Source organism: Rhipicephalus microplus, chromosome 6 (genome assembly GCF_043290135.1).
Source record: "Rhipicephalus microplus isolate Deutch F79 chromosome 6, USDA_Rmic, whole genome shotgun sequence".
Classification (NCBI taxonomy): Eukaryota; Metazoa; Arthropoda; class Arachnida; order Ixodida; family Ixodidae; genus Rhipicephalus; species Rhipicephalus microplus.
The window spans coordinates 5,141,095-5,157,794 of record NC_134705.1 but is presented as its reverse complement, the minus strand read 5'-3'; the positions used below and the strand labels follow the sequence as shown (position 1 = coordinate 5,157,794).

Below are 16,700 nucleotides of genomic sequence, written 5' to 3'. Positions count from 1 at the left end.
GCACTTATCAACGTTTAATGACATTTGCCAATCTGAGCACCATGTGGTTACACGATCAAGGTCTTGCTGCAGAGCTGTATGATCTGATGGTGAAGTGATTTTGCGATAGATTATGCAGTCGTCCGCGAAGAGGCGAATTGATGACGTGATTTCTGAGGGAAGATCATTGATAAAAATTAAAAATAACAAAGGGCCAATAACGCTCCCCTGAGGGACACCAGATGTCACCTCCGAGAGAGGGGAAGACATGTTATCAATTACAGTACACTGTTTGCGAAAACACAGGAAGTTCCTAATCCAAGAGACTGTAAGTGAATCTAAGTTCAGAGATGATACTTTAGCTATTAAACGACAATGTGCAACGCGGTCAAATGCCTTAGAAAAGTCGATGAATATGCTGTCTGTTGGTAAATTTTCATCCATATTGTTAAAGATCTCATGCGTGAATTCGATAAGCTGTGTATCACAGGAAAGTCCTTTGCGGAAGCCGTGCTGATTTTTAAAAAAGTATTGGTTTTGTTCTAAGTGTGATGCAACATGTGAAGAAATAATGTGCTCAAGTAGCTTACATGGGATGCTCGTTAAGGATATGGGACGATAATTACTGGGCAGGCATTTGTCCCCGGATTTGAAAACCGGAATGACCTTAGCGATTTTCCAGTCATATGGAATCTCGCCAGTTTGTAACGATTGCTGAAAGATGTGACCGAGAATGGTACTAGACGGAACAACGGTATGCTTTAAGATTTTAGAGTTTATGCCGTCGACACCTGAACATGTGGACGTCTTGAGATTTGTAATTAGGGAAGAGATACCTGCAGGATTAATCTCTATAGGATCCATAAAACGATACTGAAATGTAGGTGGCAGAGGCATGTTAGTGTAATTTTCTTTCGTAAAAACTGAAGTGAAGTAATTATTAAACACCACTGGGCAAGATTCAGGAGAGACCGTAACACCGGCACTGTTCAAAATCGTGATACGAGTGTTAGAGCGTGTGGGGGCGATTGATTTCCAGAATTTCTTAGGGTCGTTTTTTAAAAGTGACTGTAGGTCATGTGAAAAGAACTTGAGTTTCGCCTGACGCACAGCATGACAATAAACCTTATCAGAATCACGATGCTTCGCCCATGCTACCGAAGATTGCAATAACTTTGCCTTACTGAAAAGACGCTTCTTTTTATTTCGAAGGGTGCGAAGTGTACGGGTAAACCATGGTTTAGATGTATTTACGCGAATTGTCAAGCGAGGGATATGTTCATGCACCAGGCTCAACAATTTTTCTTTATAAAGGCACCAATTTTCGTTGACTGAGCGGTTGAAGAAAGAGGCCATAAATGAGTGGGAGAAGTCAACTAAACTCTGATTTATGGATTGATAATCACCTCTTTTATAATCAAGTATTGGCCTTGGAGAGACATAAGGCTTGGATGCAGGTAAGCTAATAGATACCTGAATGAGACGGTGGTCACTGAGACCATCTAGATATAAGGTTGATGTAGCTTTTTCAGGAGCTGACGATAGAAGCAGGTCAAGAATGTTGTGTTGGCGCGTGGGTTGGTCAATTAATTGAACAAAAGAGAAGTCAAGGGTTAGATCGAGGAACTCTCTGGAATTGCGTGAAAGGGAAGTTAGATTGGACCAGTCAATTTCAGGATAGTTGAAATCGCCCAAGAGGAAAACGTCAGCTTTAGGAAACTTAGAGCGCAAATTTGTCAAGTTGTCGTGCAAATCTGTAACAAAACTTTCCGAGCAATCTGGCGGCCTGTAACATACTCCGAAAATTGTTTTGGATGCATGTGATGAGGAGCACACCCAAACAATTTCCAACCGTGACGGAATGTCAATCACAAAAGATGTGATATGACTTTTTATGGCAATAAGTACCCCCCCACCAGCTCTACCTATCCTATCTTTTCTGAAAATATGGAAATCAGGTGAGTCAAGCAAAACTTCACTATCTGAGATATTAGGGTTTAGCCAAGTTTCCGTAAGCAGCAAGATATCGCAGTTGCTGTTTTCAAGATAAGAGCACAACTCAGTACGCTTTGAAATAATACTGCGTATGTTGGTGTATGATAAAGTGAAGTTCTTGTACTGAATGGGATCAGCATGTGGCAGGAAATTGTTTGCAAGTGTGTGCGTAGCCGACCTACGCGCGAGCTATTGCGATGCAGGTGTTATTTTGTCATTGATTGCGTCGTACACGTAAGTAACGTTATCGATTCGCAGTTTATCGACTGCAAGCTTGAAAGGCACGTTTTTAGCTTTTCCAAATTCTAACAACTTTTTCCTAGCAAACCGTGTTTGCGGAGCAAAATCCTCACGGATGGCAAAGTGCGTGCCCTTCAGTTTGTGGCCCATTTCCATGATGCTGTGCTTGTCTTTAAAGAAAGCGAATTTTGTGATGATCGGTCTGCACTTATCAGAGTTGTATCTTCCAAGCCTGTGGGCTCTTTCAACTTGCGAGGATTGAAGTGTTATGCCCAGGTGCTGCGAACATAATTGAATAACTTTCTGTTCGGATGAGAACCAGGACTCAGACGGTTCGTCAGGTAGGCCAAAGAAAAGCAGGTTAGAACGTCGTAACCTGTTCTCGGCATCTTCACATCGCGATTCAATAGCCTTTATTTTTTCGCATATGTTGACGCCGGAAGTTTGTGACAAGGAAGTCGATGAACCATCATTTTGCTTTAAAGCCATAACGTCCACCTCCACGGCATGCATCCGGGAGGATATCTGCTTTAGTTCGTCATCAACAGATGTCTGCCAAAGTTTCAGGGCGCGCAGATCTTTCAGTATTTCTTCTTGTCTGGAATCTATCCTCTGGACAGTGGCCAGGACGGTAGTTAGAACTTCGTTTGTGTTAGGACCGGGATTAGATTCAACGTCACCGGATAGCAATAAAAGCAGGCTATTGGTATACATGCGAAACCAATTCTTACAGCGTTCAAACATAAGGAACAGTTCACTTGGGCACGACACCATAAGAAAGCAACGATTGCTGCTGCGGGGACAGCAAGAGCGGTCTAAATAACTAACCTGTAAGAGCAGACAGGGTAAGCGCTCCATTCCGGAACCGGTGTCGTGCCCCAAGCAAGCCTCTCCGGGAAAATGCTTATATGCGGTGCCTCCCCCGAAGATAGTGGCGTTGATTATCGTAGTCGATGACCATGGTTGCTGGTGTAGGAACTGATGATTATCCACTCCTGGCGGTAGCGTCGAATGCACTGGTATTTCCACGGAGCATGAAGTGACGCCGCACAGAAAGGCGGCATCAGGCAGCACGTCTGGAGTAGAAATCAGCAGGAAAGCCTGTAAGAGCAGACAGGGTAAGCGCTCCATTCCGGAACCGGTGTCGTGCCCCAAGCAAGCCTCTCCGGGAAAATGCTTATATGCGGTGCCTCCCCCGAAGATAGTGGCGTTGATTATCGTAGTCGATGACCATGGTTGCTGGTGTAGGAACTGATGATTATCCACTCCTGGCGGTAGCGTCGAATGCACTGGTATTTCCACGGAGCATGAAGTGACGCCGCACAGAAAGGCGGCATCAGGCAGCACGTCTGGAGTAGAAATCAGCAGGAAAGCCTGTAAGAGCAGACAGGGTAAGCGCTCCATTCCGGAACCGGTGTCGTGCCCCCTTGAAACAAAAGATCCATTTAGAGAATTTTCTCCAAAAATTATTACAATAAAACTTAGTTTACGACACATCCCCTGCATTTATCTTCGAAACAAAAAAGAAATCGTAATGATAACCCAGATAGAACAAGAGATATTGCTCCGGCATAATGGGAAGCACATGAAAATTGTCGTTTTGAGAAATCGAGAAAAAACGTGGGCACACATTTTTATTGCAGAAGATGCAACAAGACAACCTCAAAACGCACCAGAAGCATAGTCTGAATGCATTCTGTCCTCATGCCTCCTCTTCACTAGCTTCCGGAGTTCCAATGAGGCTGTTCTTTTCTTGTTGGAGACAATGCTGCGACGGTGGTCTTTTTCTCTCGCTCTCCTGGCACCAGTACTTGTCGCATTCATGTCCATTTCACCTAAGATTGCCGTTGCAGAATTCAAATTGCCCGTGTTGAAGCGCAGCACTGCTTCTGCAACAGCTGCTTCAACAGCGAACAGGGACGCATGGTGCTCCTTGGGGGCCAAACTCCAGATTACCGAATGTAGGCTCTCGTTGGAGTTCTGCGTTTTGCCGCGTTTGCACCTCTGAAGCAGGGCTCTTTCCGAAAGCCGGGTATAAACCGGTAGTAATGCCTCTGCCACGTCTTTCGGTAGATTGTAGGCATGCCTGGGGTCGGGCTCACCCTTTGCTTTTGCGGCATTGTGCCGACACCATGAAGTTTCACCAGCTGGGCACAGACTGTGGTCCGAGCATTCATCAGTGGAGGTGACGTGGCGGTATGTGGCCATCACAGCCTTTTGCATCTCGCCCACGTCACCTTCATGCGATTTCAGAGCCCGGCCATAATATGTGCTCAGCCTGGTGATCAGCTCACCTGTGAGCCTGCCTTTCCCACCAAGGCCTCTTTTCCCATCGCACTTTTGTTTCTGCACCAGGTTTCTCAATGCGGTGCCCATCCGTTTCTGTACATGATTAATACAGTCTTCCTTCTGCACGTCAATGTAACCATACACCTTGGCGTCTTGTATGGCGCAAAATGTCCTAGAGTCTCCATCAGACAGCATAGTTGTGTAGCGCAGGCCATGGCGTTCAAGCGACCTCTGAAATAGAATTAGAGCCGCCTCCACTTCCATTTGCCCCGCTTTGCTGTTCGTACTTTTTTGGCATTTGTGGTTAGCCTTCCATTCTTGATAGCCCTCACTACTAGGCTTTGGGCCCACCTCGCAGCCTAGGCAAAAGTTGGAAAGAACGACGTAGTCCAACACGTAGCCACTAAATAATTCGATAACTGTGCCCACGCCGATGTGGGAAGAATGGCCTCGCGTCTTCCACGTGCCGTCGTAGCTAACGGCAATATTGCCCCGGTGGCCGAAGCACAAGTCATCATAAATTGTTCTAACCTTTTCCGCACATTCGCTCATAGCGGACTCAGCCGCTCGCGTTGCAGCGGGTGCCAGCGTGTTCTTCAAATGCCACTGAAACGTCTTGTGGTGCATACCGCGGTGTGAGATGCCCATTGTTGCGAAAATATCGTTCAAACGGATTGCACGTTTTCGTGCCGTTGTGCATACCGCGGTGTGAGATGCCCATTGTTGCGAAAATATCGTTCAAACGGATTGCACGTTTTCGTGCCGTTCGCGCGGGGCGAAGTCCATTCATTCGCGATCTCGCCGCACCTTTCACACTGCACTAGCACTTTCACGGCAAGTCCGTAGTCCCGATCCCCTCTGACGATCGTAGCCGGTCCGTGGCAGGCTTTGCAACACAAGGCACCCATTATCGCGTTTAGGATATCTAGATGCATAAGCAGATAAGGAGCAGCGTGGTCCGAGTCCTGTGCGGTTGCCTCGCTACAACTCGCGGTGAAAAAGTCAATTTTCCGTGCAGTTGCTGGCGCCGATGAAAGCCGGTCGAGCGTCGCTTTCTCCCGGGCATGATTTTCTTCAACTTCGGCGTTTGTCACCACCTTGGCGTCGATTCGTAGTCGTCCGGAGTTCGCTTCACCGTCATCGTCGTCGGAGGCAACGCGCTCGGTCGCACCATCGCTGAACAGCCGCGGAGCGTCGACACATCGTTGGTCGGAGTCAACCAAGGGCTCTGATAACTTCGTAGACTTTCTCCCACGACCTTTGTGTTTCCTGCGACCAAATGCGTGCACGGTCCGATACTTTTTTGCGTTTCCAGGCATGGCGATACGATCAGAAGCTTCAGAGTGCTCTGCCGATTTCGAGGCGTCACAGCGGTAACCCTTTCAAAATGGCGTCGGGTCGCGTATGCAGGCGCAAGCCGCGAGCTTCCAGCCAACCGGAAAGCGCCATTTCAGTCACGTGCGCCGTTTAGCCAATGGCAGTGAGTGCGGCTCTTCGTCTTTGAGGCCCCGTTTTTCGAGCCGGGGAAACGCTCAATGTTGCTTACTGAATAAAAAAACAGCTGAAAACGCGTTCTTTCAAACAAGACCAAAATGGCGCCGATCGAGTGCGTAGTTCCCGCGTATCGTAGAGCCGAAACCTGCGCTATTCGCCCTCAATTTAAAGGGCAGGACGCCCGTTTTTGGTTTTTTAAAGTTGAATAACGATAAAAGTTGATGGTATTCGGCTATGAAATTTTGTAAATAGGTGCGCAATGATGTCGGGAACGCGAAAAGAAGGTCCGCGAAAACTCGATTTTTTGGCTGATTTTCGGTCCCGAAGTGCCGCGTCCCCCTTAAGGGGGGAAGTGGCATTGAAAAAAAACTTTATTTGTTGACCTACAGCAATGAAATTTGGCATGCATACTCATAAGTGTCTAGAATAGGGAAATATGCAGCTTCATCATGATAGCTTCAGTAGTTCTCAAGTTACATAATGCTACACATCCAATTACATGGTCCGCTCAGGGAAAGCCTAGCGCTGCAACAAAACATGCCAGGAAGCTGCGAATGGTGTTGATCTTTACTCAAAAGAAAGCTACAGGGTATGGCAGTCTCAAAATTTTTTAATAAGTTCTCTTTTTTTTTTTAGAGATCATCATGGCTGCCGACACACATTGTCAGAAACAGTGGCACGGACAAATCATCGTCTAGAAAAATAACAGGGCCATAAAACAGAAATTGAAGATTGCTGTACCCACAAGCAGTGTTCAAGGATTCAGGAAAAAAAAACAGAATCAAAATCGATCCAGTCCTTACCGTGCCACTCTTTCCGCAAGCAATGCACAATGTCCAAAACACACTTGTGGGAAAAAGCCTGTCGAAGTTTTCGACAGGCTTTTTTCGATGAACTTTTTTGTTTCTTTTTGGATATTGACGAAAATTGGCACAGACACTAAGAATGACCTCACAGTGCTTTCATAAAAATTTTGAAGCGATACCACAAATACTTTACGAGAAACAAATTATTTCATCATTGAATTATGTGGAGGGGATGAGCATAATGTAAAAAAAAAACAGTATTGAGAAAGCTGCGTTTAAAGTTTCAACTTTTCTTTACGTCTCTAATGATGTATCCGTGACGTCACGCCAGCCGAAGCCGCCGTTATCACCACTGCTTCTTCTCCTTCCCTTCCCCTTAACCCCTCTCGCACAACGCTACTTTAACCCGCGCTATCGCAATAAAGCTTTTGTCTTGGCCCAGCCACGGCCCTGGCGTGTTCGTTTCAGTGGCGACGAAGATGGGATAAAAGCGGTGCGGCAACTCCGTCCGTCATGACTGCCGCACCCACGGGAGGATACGCCAGCCCGCCGCAGTTCGACGAGGCGAGCGACAAGTGGCCCGCGTACCAGGTTCGGCTGGAAGCCTTCTTTGAGGGAAATGGCATCACGGAAGACAACAAGAAGCGGGCCCTGCTGGTGACTGCACTGTCCACCCACACCGTCGACGTACTGAGCGGACGTTGTGCTCCGGATAAGGTGAATGAACTTTCATACCCACAAGTGATAGCCTTGCTTAAGCAGCACTTCTCGCCCCAACCGAACGAGATAGCACAGTCTTATAAGTTCTTCACCCGCAATCAGCTGCCCGGCGAACCGGTCAAGGATTTTGTCGTGGCGATTCGACAGATAGCGGACACCTGCAATTTTGGTGCTTCGTTGGACAGAATGCTACGAGATCGCATCGTGTGTGGTCTGCACAACGTCGGAGTGCGTCGGCAGCTACTCGCGAAACCACAGCTGACGAGGAGCGAAGCGGAAGAAATTGCGATATCTACCGAAATGGCCGAGGCCAACGCGCAAGAGATAGTAAGCCCCACCGCTGAGGCAAGTGTGCATGCGCTGGGAGGCCAGTCCTATCGCCCACGAAGCCGGCCACAGATTGTTGGGTGCTACCGCTGCGGAGCAAAAGGGCACGGACCCGAGGATTGCCGCTTCCGCTCGGCGTCATGCTTCAAGTGTAAACAACGAGGTCATATCGCTCGAGCCTGTTGCCGCCGTGAGAGTGGGTTCGGGGTGGTACCACCAGAACGCCAAGTACACGCCTTGTCGCGGGAGGAAGACACTGGCACGGACGGTATGTTCGCGCTGGAGGCAGCGGACAGTCACATCGGCCACGTCGGCATTACGCAACCCATCGTGCGCACCTTGGATTGTGGTGGGGTTCCAGTGAACATGCAGGTCGACACAGGCTCGCCGGTTTCGGTCATCACGTGGCCCACATATGAGCGGAACAAAACAGTGTGGCCGAAGCTGCGTGGTTCGCCATTGAAACTCACCTGCTTCCTGGGACGGCTTCCAGTGCGGGGACAACTTCAGCTCAAGGTTTCGTGCGGAAACAAGTCGACGGCTGGATCTTTGCAAGTCCTTGGTTGCTCCGGCCCAAACCTCTGCGGACGCGACCTGATTCAAGCGTTCCACATGCTCGAGGCACCGGTAATGAACGTGAACACGTCAGGTGAGCAACTGCCGTTACTCGGTGCTGACGACGTTAACGTGGACCGGTTGCTAGCAGAATTCGCTGATGTGTTCGCGCCAGGTTTAGGGCTCATAAAAGGGCCACCGGTACACTTCGAGACGCGAGAAAACGTGGTGCCGAAGTTTTGGAAAGCACGCGAAGTTCCGTATGCTTTTCGGCCAAAGGTCGACGCGGAACTGGACCGCCTTTCGGGCGCGGGTATTATTGTACCGGTGCCTCATGCGTTGTGGGCGGCGCCAGTGGTACCGGTAGTGAAACGGAATGGCTGCATCCGCCTTTGCGGCGATTTTAAGCTAACGGTCAACAAAGCCTGTCGCACTGAGCAATATCCGTTGCCACGGGTGGAGGATATCCTGGCTACATTAAATGGCGGTGAAGTTTTTACCACGATAGACTTGCGGGAGGCATACAACCAGCTTCCGTTGGATGAGGAAGCCATGCAACTCACGACCATAAACACGCATAAGGGACTGTTCAGCTTTACTCGCCTGCCTTTTGGAGTGGCGTCCGCGCCGGCCGTGTTCCAACGGCGTATGGAGACCATTTTGCAGGGACTTCCGGGTGTTCAGGTCTACCTAGACGACGTCATCGTGGCAGAGAAACGCAATGACTGCACCACCCTGCACGAAGTATTCAAGCGTTTCCGGGAATACGGCGTGCGCCTGAACGCAGACAAGTGCAAGTTCCGCCAACTAGAGGTGGATTTTTTGGGGCATCGAATCAGCGCTCGAGGTCTTCAACCAAAGACGGAAAACATAGACGCCATCCTTAAGGTTCAGGCACCACGGAATTCCGCAGAATTAAGGTCCTACCTCGGCATGGTAACGTACTACCACAAGTTTCTTCCCAATGCATCGACCGCCATGGCACCCCTATATCAACTACTCCGGAAGGAAGCTAAGTGGAAGTGGGATACCGCTCAACAGCAGTCATTCAGCAGTGTGAAAGACCTTCTGAAATCCGCAGACTTTCTGGCGCATTTTGACCCACACAAGCCGCTAGTCCTGGAATGCGATGCCTCCCCGGACGGAATAGGCGCAGTGCTTTCACACGATGTCGGGGGCGGAGTACTTCGGCCCATAGGGTTCCGCTCTCGGTTATTGACTGGAGCTGAGAAAAATTACTCGCAGCTGGAGCGTGAAGCCTTGGCACTTGTGTTTGGTGCGTCGAAATTCCGACAATACTTGCTCGGCAATACTTTCACATTGATGACGGACCATAAGCCGCTTGTTGCACTTTTTCACCGAGACAGGCCAGTGCCCGTGATGGCCGCTGCGCGAATCCAGCGGTGGGCCCTGCTGCTGAGCGCCTACGATTACGTCATCAAACACCAGCCCGGGAAAGACAACATTCCAGCCGATGCCCTCAGCCGACTCCCCACGTCAGCAACTTCCCAGCCAGAGACGCAGGAAGAAACTGGGGACGGTGAGTATGTCCTGCTCACGGAGACCCTCAATGATGGTGTCATGTCTGCGAAGCAACTGGGCACTCTCACGGAGCTTGATGACGATTTAGCAAAGGTGCAAAAATGGGTGCAGGAGGGATGGCCAAGAAATTTGGGGCCTAAGGACCAGCACTTGATGCCATACTTCAACCGGAAAGCTGAGATAACGGGGAGTTATGGGCTTCTATACTGGGGCCATCGAGTGATCGTCCCTAAGAGTGCCCGAGCAGTGATGTTACGTCTGCTGCATGATACTCATCAAGGGATTTGCTCAATGAAGCGGCTAGGGCGCTCCTTGATGTGGTACCCCCGGATCGATAATGACATTGAGCACATGGTTAAGTCCTGCACCAGTTGCATCCAAGCTGCCCCTATGCCCCCAAAGAAAGCCCCTGTTGCGTGGCCAGAAACGGATGAGCGTTGGTCGAGGCTGCATATCGATTTTGCGGGGCCGATCGATGGTCACATGCTACTGATTGTGGTGGATTCACATAGTAAGTGGATAGAAGCGATACCCATGAAGAGTTCCACCACACACACCACCATAGAGGCTCTGCGCACCTTGTTCAGTACATTCGGGTTGCCCCGGACGCTGGTATCCGATAATGGCCCACAGTTTACGAGTTGGGAATTTAACACCTTCACGAAGCTGAATAACATAGTACACCTCCGAACAGCACCGTATCACCCCCAGTCCAATGGGCTCGCGGAGCGGGCGGTTCGTACGGTGAAGTATTCATTGAAGAAGAATGTACAAGGGTCACTGAAAACCCGCCTGGCTAGGATTTTGCACAGGTACCGCAGGACGCCGCAGGCCGGGGGCCGGACACCAGCGCAATTCCTAATGGGCTACGATCTTCGCTCCAGGCTGGACAACGCAGTGTCCATTCCGCCCTCACCAGTTGACCGTCCCCCCCTCGATGGGTGGCAGCCCGGGGAGCCAGTCTGGGTAAGGAACTTCGGGCGAGGCGAGCCGTGGACTCCAGCCAGCATTACATCGACAGACGGAGCCCGCCTGGTGAATGCCGATGGTCCGGAGGGGGAAACCATTAGGCGCCACAGCGACCAGGTGAAGCCACGGGAGTTGGAGCATGACCAGGGAGAAGTCGGTGACTCTCGGTGCCTCGAAACTGCCGGCGGGGCCCTAGCAGGAGGAACACCGAGGCGAGCGCCAACAAGGAGCGAGATCGCCGGGAGCCCCTCAACTCCGGTGTTGCGTCGCTCGGGCCGGCAACGCAAACCCCCAGACCGTTACTCACCGTAGGGGGAGCGGAATGATGTATCCGTGACGTCACGCCAGCCGAAGCCGCCGTTATCACCACTGCTTCTTCTCCTTCCCTTCCCCTTAACCCCTCTCGCACAACGCTACTTTAACCCGCGCTATCGCAATAAAGCTTTTGTCTTGGCCCAGCCACGGCCCTGGCGTGTTCGTTTCATCTAAGACACCTAAAAATTGTGATCTCAGGTTTGTCTTGTGATATTTGACTTCTTTTCATGATTTACTCCTTTTCATGATTTACAAAGAACAAGTATGGATTTCAAACTAAGTTCTTTGTATGAAGGAGTGGTGTGATAGGTATGACAGAAAAGATTGTAATTGAATAAAACCATATACTGAAATTATTACACATACTTTTTTGTGTTGAAGTTGTAATTAGCGTAATGAAGTACTTGATTACGAATATTCACTGAATTTTTCTTTATTTGGAGAGAGCTTTATTGCATGATAAAAATGGATCACACCATGACGGGCTATGCCTTCTTTCTAAATAACAAAGTTATGGGCAGAAGACTGGTGGCACGGGAATTTCTAGCAGTATAATTAATGACACGAAACGGACATATAAAAATTCGTGCCCCTGATTCATACATGCTCTTTCGCCGCTCTAGCCGTGAAACGCATCAACATACAGCCGGTCGCGGAAACTCTAATCTACAGCAATTCATTAACCTCGGAACATTCATAGACATTCGTGGCAATATCATGCACGGCTCGAAGCACATCTGAATCGCATCACAAAAGCTTATTGACAGCACTCCATATGACCGTGGGGTGCGCGGCCGCGTGAACAGTGCAGCCGGCGCGTAATGCACTTGCCGGCGGCGTTCGATGACGATGCCTGAAATGTGTAACTACGAAGACAGAAAATCGGCACGCGCTGCACTTGGCATCGCATTTTCGAATGGCGACGCGCGAAACTGCTAGCCGCTGTTTCGAGCGATTCTTGGCAGTGAAAAGGGGTGGGGGTGACGAGCTTGACTGTGTTGTCCGCTGCCGATGCGTAAAATGCCCGTACGTGATTCAGAGGAGCTAGCGAGTGATGTGGTACATTCCTTGCGAAGAAGCACGTCGCCAAGAGTGCGCTTGCACGTCGTTCCTGACCGCAGTCTCGCTGTCAGCGGAGTTAGGCCTAAAGCCGACTCCGATGACGCGCCGCACTTGTAGACCGCCGCCCGCCCGCTCATAGTAATATGATCGTGCATCCGGTGCGGCCACTCGTAGTAATCAGATCGTGCCGCCGCTTACAGCTTCGTTGCTTGCGAAGAAGCACGTCGCCACGAATGTGCTAGCGCGTCGCTCCTGCTCGCAGTCTCGCTGTCGGCGGAGTGAGGGCTAAAAACGACTCGGATGACGCGCAGCGCTCGTAGTAACCTGACCGTGCATTCGCTTATTGCTCGTAACTAAAGCGTAGTTATATCTTAAGTGATTATCAAGCCGTGAACACGCCACGAAGTGGCGATTTTCGAGAGCCATGTTCTCGCGACGCACAAGCAGCAGACGACGATCTGCCGGAGCGAGCATTGGGCCAATGGCGAGGCGAGCTGAGGCAACATGGCGGCCACGACCAATCAAGGGCCTCAAAACGACCTTCAAACATTTGCTCTTTGCTCGCTTGTTGTTAAAGGGAGGAGCCAGCTGAGGCAGGAAAGTTAAATACGGAGAAATGCTCGTTCTGATGAACCCAAGAAGTCGGCTACCGGCCCAAGCATCGCGAAGCTATAATTTTTTGAAAATCGCCGTCTTGCCATTTCCAGAAAAAGTTTTGCTACCTAGGTGGGTGAAACGAATTTTCCGAAGCACTTCTGCGCGGTTTTCAGTGTAGATATTTAGGAACCAGATAGAAAAAGGGTTCCAGAAACTGAAAACTTGAGTTTCAAAAAATCGATTTTTTTGCCATTTTTCGTGATCCCAAAGCCGCGTCTCCCCCTTAAGTGATTATCAAGCCGTGAACACGTCAGGAAGTGGTGATTTTCGAGAGCCATGTCCTCGCGACACACAAGCAGCAGACGACGGTTTAGACGATGTTGATTTGGTGCAGCTACACACAAGCAGCAGACGACGGTTTAGACGATGTTGATTTGGTGCAGCTCAGTTTGAGCATGAAAAAAATACGCTATACAGTCAAGAAAGGGAAAAACAGATGACAGTATGAGCGCTAGCTTCCAACTCTTGTTTATTGCGTACCTTTACAACACATTGTATAGCTCATTCACGTGACGCTGCACACATGACAAAGCCGGGAATGTGTGGCGCAGTACACATTACCAAGGAAACGTAGTTGTAATCTCATCTCAAATTAACAATCCTATATCAACGTTTCATAGCACACGCTCCAGAAAATTGACATTTTTTTTTCAGATAAAACCAGTTTTCATTTTTTTTCGCTCGGAGCCTGAGAAAAGGTGGCAGTGTCATGGCTGCTATCCTCCTGAGGCTGGCTTTTGTTCTTGCGTGCAGGCTTTGGCTGTGCCTGTTGCTGCTGTGTGGGCACCGATGTCGATGCCAAGGTTGCCGGGGCAGCTCCATGCTGCTGCACTTTCTTTTTCTGGCCTCTCACAGTTGCTTTCCGCAGGTGGCCTCTCACAGGCACGCAGCCCGCTCGAAAGTGTGTGGAGCTATCACAAACAAAAGGACGGGAGCGCAAATAACTTGTGTTCTACTCAGCTGACGTCTCACTCGGTTCTGTTGGTGCCTGTTAATACATTCTTCATAGCTTACATACGTATCGAACCCCCTTGGTTGAAAATTGGCTCGTGACAACCATATTTAATTACGTTGCTGCCTAGTGGGCCTTCGACGGGGACTGCAAAAAAGCTTGTATCACTCCAAAATTTGTGTGAGCCACAACATCACTGGGGTTTTATTGTACACTGGTGTGTTTTCATTGTGCTCCCGTTACCGTCCAGAATGTGTCTTGCTGTTGTATTCGCTGAATGTATTGGTGATACAGATATGAAAGGGAATGATTTGCTCAGAATGGCCACAGGTTTGCCCAAGCAATCGTTTCGGTCATTCGGGTCTCGCAGCCTGTTTCTGAAGTCTGCCATCATTCATTCTTCTGAGCAGCCTGCAGGTGAGACCGACCAGGCTGCAGCGATGAAGGAAGCCAGTGGGCCCAACAGCCGGCCTGGGTCTCCGTGCGCCGTTACAGCAATGACTGGTGCAGCCGTGCTCGCCAATGGCAGTGGAGGGGGCCCTGTTGGGGCTGGCAACCCTCCTCCGCTTCTGCGACCACCACCCGGTTCTCCATCGTCCCAGCCACTGACTGTCCTTAAGGGACCCACCCAGCTTGCACAGGCTGCTCCCAGGTGAGCCGCAGAACCCTTCACAAAAGCAGCAGTTGGCATGTTCAGAGTGAAACTTTTTTATGTTAGCCAAGGTGTTAATAAACTTAGTCTGCTGTAAAGTGCACCCAAACTTGTACATGCAACATCGAACATTCGCGCTGTATCAGTGTTGCTTGCATACTGTATCTGCTCGTGCAATGCACACACACATAATAAATACACCGCCAACCCCAGTCGTAAAATTTTTTTTCCTTCCGCATAATAAATGCGCCCCCATTTATTAGCTGCAGTCCCGCAAATCGAAAAGTGACACCTCTTCGCTCGTTGATCTTTTTCGGTATTGTGTTTTTCCCCCCCCCCCTCGCCCTCAGCCACACGCAGTTCTTTGTTTTGCTTTGTGTCTGTGTGCAGGATGTTGTTGTGCGCCACAGTGAAATTCACGAGCAGTGCAAGATTTAAAGACATCACAGTTCACAAGCACACAAGCGTAGGTCACGAAACTGCTCGTGCCAACCGACAGTCATTTCCTGCAAATGCAAAACTTAAGGCGCAAACACATGTACACAATTTCCAAGCGACAGCTACAGGATAAGCTATTGTGAAGTGCCCTCCGTCACTGTCTCAACGCAGGCATGTCACAGGTTTTTGGAAAACCCAGGGAAAAAATTCTCTTTTTGCCCAGCAAAAGAAAGTGACGATTTCGCCTCCCGTGATCTTCGCTTTGGTTGCGATTTGCTTTTCATGCTTGTTATCCGCACACACGGTGAGGAACACATGATATAGGCTGCCTTTTTTCAGTGACGTCGAACGCGGAAAGTGAGGCAGCGGCCGTATTCTGTCATTAATTTTGTTATCAATGGTTTGTTTTGGCGCTTTCATGGTAAAGTCTAATCTCGATAATACGAACTCGAAGGGGCCCGAAAATTTGTCCCAAAAAAAAGGAAGTTTTAATTAATGAAAGCTAAATAGACCGAGGGCTCTCTATGCAGTGGCGCATGTGCATTGAGCTAACTCACGAAGGGGAAGTTTCAGAAGACTTACACATTTATTCATAAATCACAGGACATTCATTATTAAGAAGTAATTGGCGATGCACGTCTGCACACGTTTGCCTTGCAGTTAGTCAATCGATTTCGCACGCAACTTGCAAAGCATTTCTACTTCGGCTTCAGCATTCTCCTGGCAGGAAAAGTTGTGCGTAGAAATGTCCAGCGTCGACACAGATGTTCAGCGCAGACGACGACCACAGCTGCGCAGCGGAGCTTCTCCTCTACGCAGCCGCAGCATGGCCAACGCATAACAAGAAAGGAGGAGTGTCTCCACGCGGAGAGAGGCAGATCGGCATCTGGAGAAAACCGAAACTCCACGGCAGCTTTTTTTCTTTCTTTTTTTTTTTCTGTTCTCTTCGCATGCGTCGTTGAAAGGAGATGAGTTACGTGGCAGGGACGGGAAAGGAGAAAGCTTGGCACCGGCGCGTGCGCTTGAGGACGGCGCAAGCTTGAGTGAAACACTTCACGGAGGCGCTGCGCCGTGTTTCCTATAAAGCCTCTATACTTCGTAAAAGTGCCACCATCTGCTCTCCTCCTCGCCGCCTCCTCTCCGGCGCGTTGCTTCTTCTTTTTCGCTTGTGACAGTGGCGCCCCCTGTAACGTGCCATGAGCTTGCAGTTTGCTTTCAAGCATGTAGCATGCCACAGCTGTTCCTGTACAGCCGTGGCCATGTGCCGTGCCTCGCATAAGGCTTTATGTACGGTTTCTTCTGCGTTGATTTTCTCAGCAAGACTGGGTGCACTCACCAATATTTTGGCAGAAGAGCTGCTGCAAGTCATGTGCAAGTTCTAGCAAATTTCACGTTGTTCAAACTTCTTTTTGCAGAGTAGTGTTTCCTTGTGTATCTCACACTGATATACATAACTGGGTTTAATGAGAACAGGTTGAAATCAAATTCAGTAAATCCGGCACGCTAATTATTGAACTTGTGAGAAATATTCAAAATGCAGCTGCGGTGTCTTAGGCTATTCGGAAAGGAATAGTTCGCGTGTGTACAAATATCTCGATATTTTAGAACTGCAGCAATGTCAACAATGTCCATGAAAGTGCTCGCTCAGAACTTCGAGACGTTTCACATGCTACCTCTCTTCTGCCTGTCGAATGACTTGTGCACGCAG

At 49.4% G+C, this 16,700-nt stretch overlaps 2 protein-coding genes across 3 annotated transcripts in view; both read left to right on the top strand.

Moving 5' to 3' along the window:
- LOC119167764 (REST corepressor 1) overlaps positions 1-16,700 on the top strand; it is a 276,247-nt gene that overhangs the window by 171,366 nt on the left and 88,181 nt on the right. For both annotated transcript variants that reach the window (XM_075865775.1, XM_037419292.2), the window contains one exon: positions 14,313-14,554. In XM_075865775.1, coding sequence (XP_075721890.1) covers positions 14,313-14,554 — 242 coding nt within the window. The remainder of the gene's footprint in view (positions 1-14,312; positions 14,555-16,700) is intronic.
- LOC142765176 (uncharacterized) lies at positions 7,302-11,374 on the top strand. Its single transcript, XM_075865773.1, has 2 exons — positions 7,302-8,499; positions 9,769-11,374. The coding sequence occupies exons 1-2, from the start codon at positions 7,317-7,319 to the stop codon at positions 11,226-11,228; spliced, it is 2,643 nt and encodes an 880-aa protein (XP_075721888.1). The 5' UTR covers positions 7,302-7,316; the 3' UTR covers positions 11,229-11,374.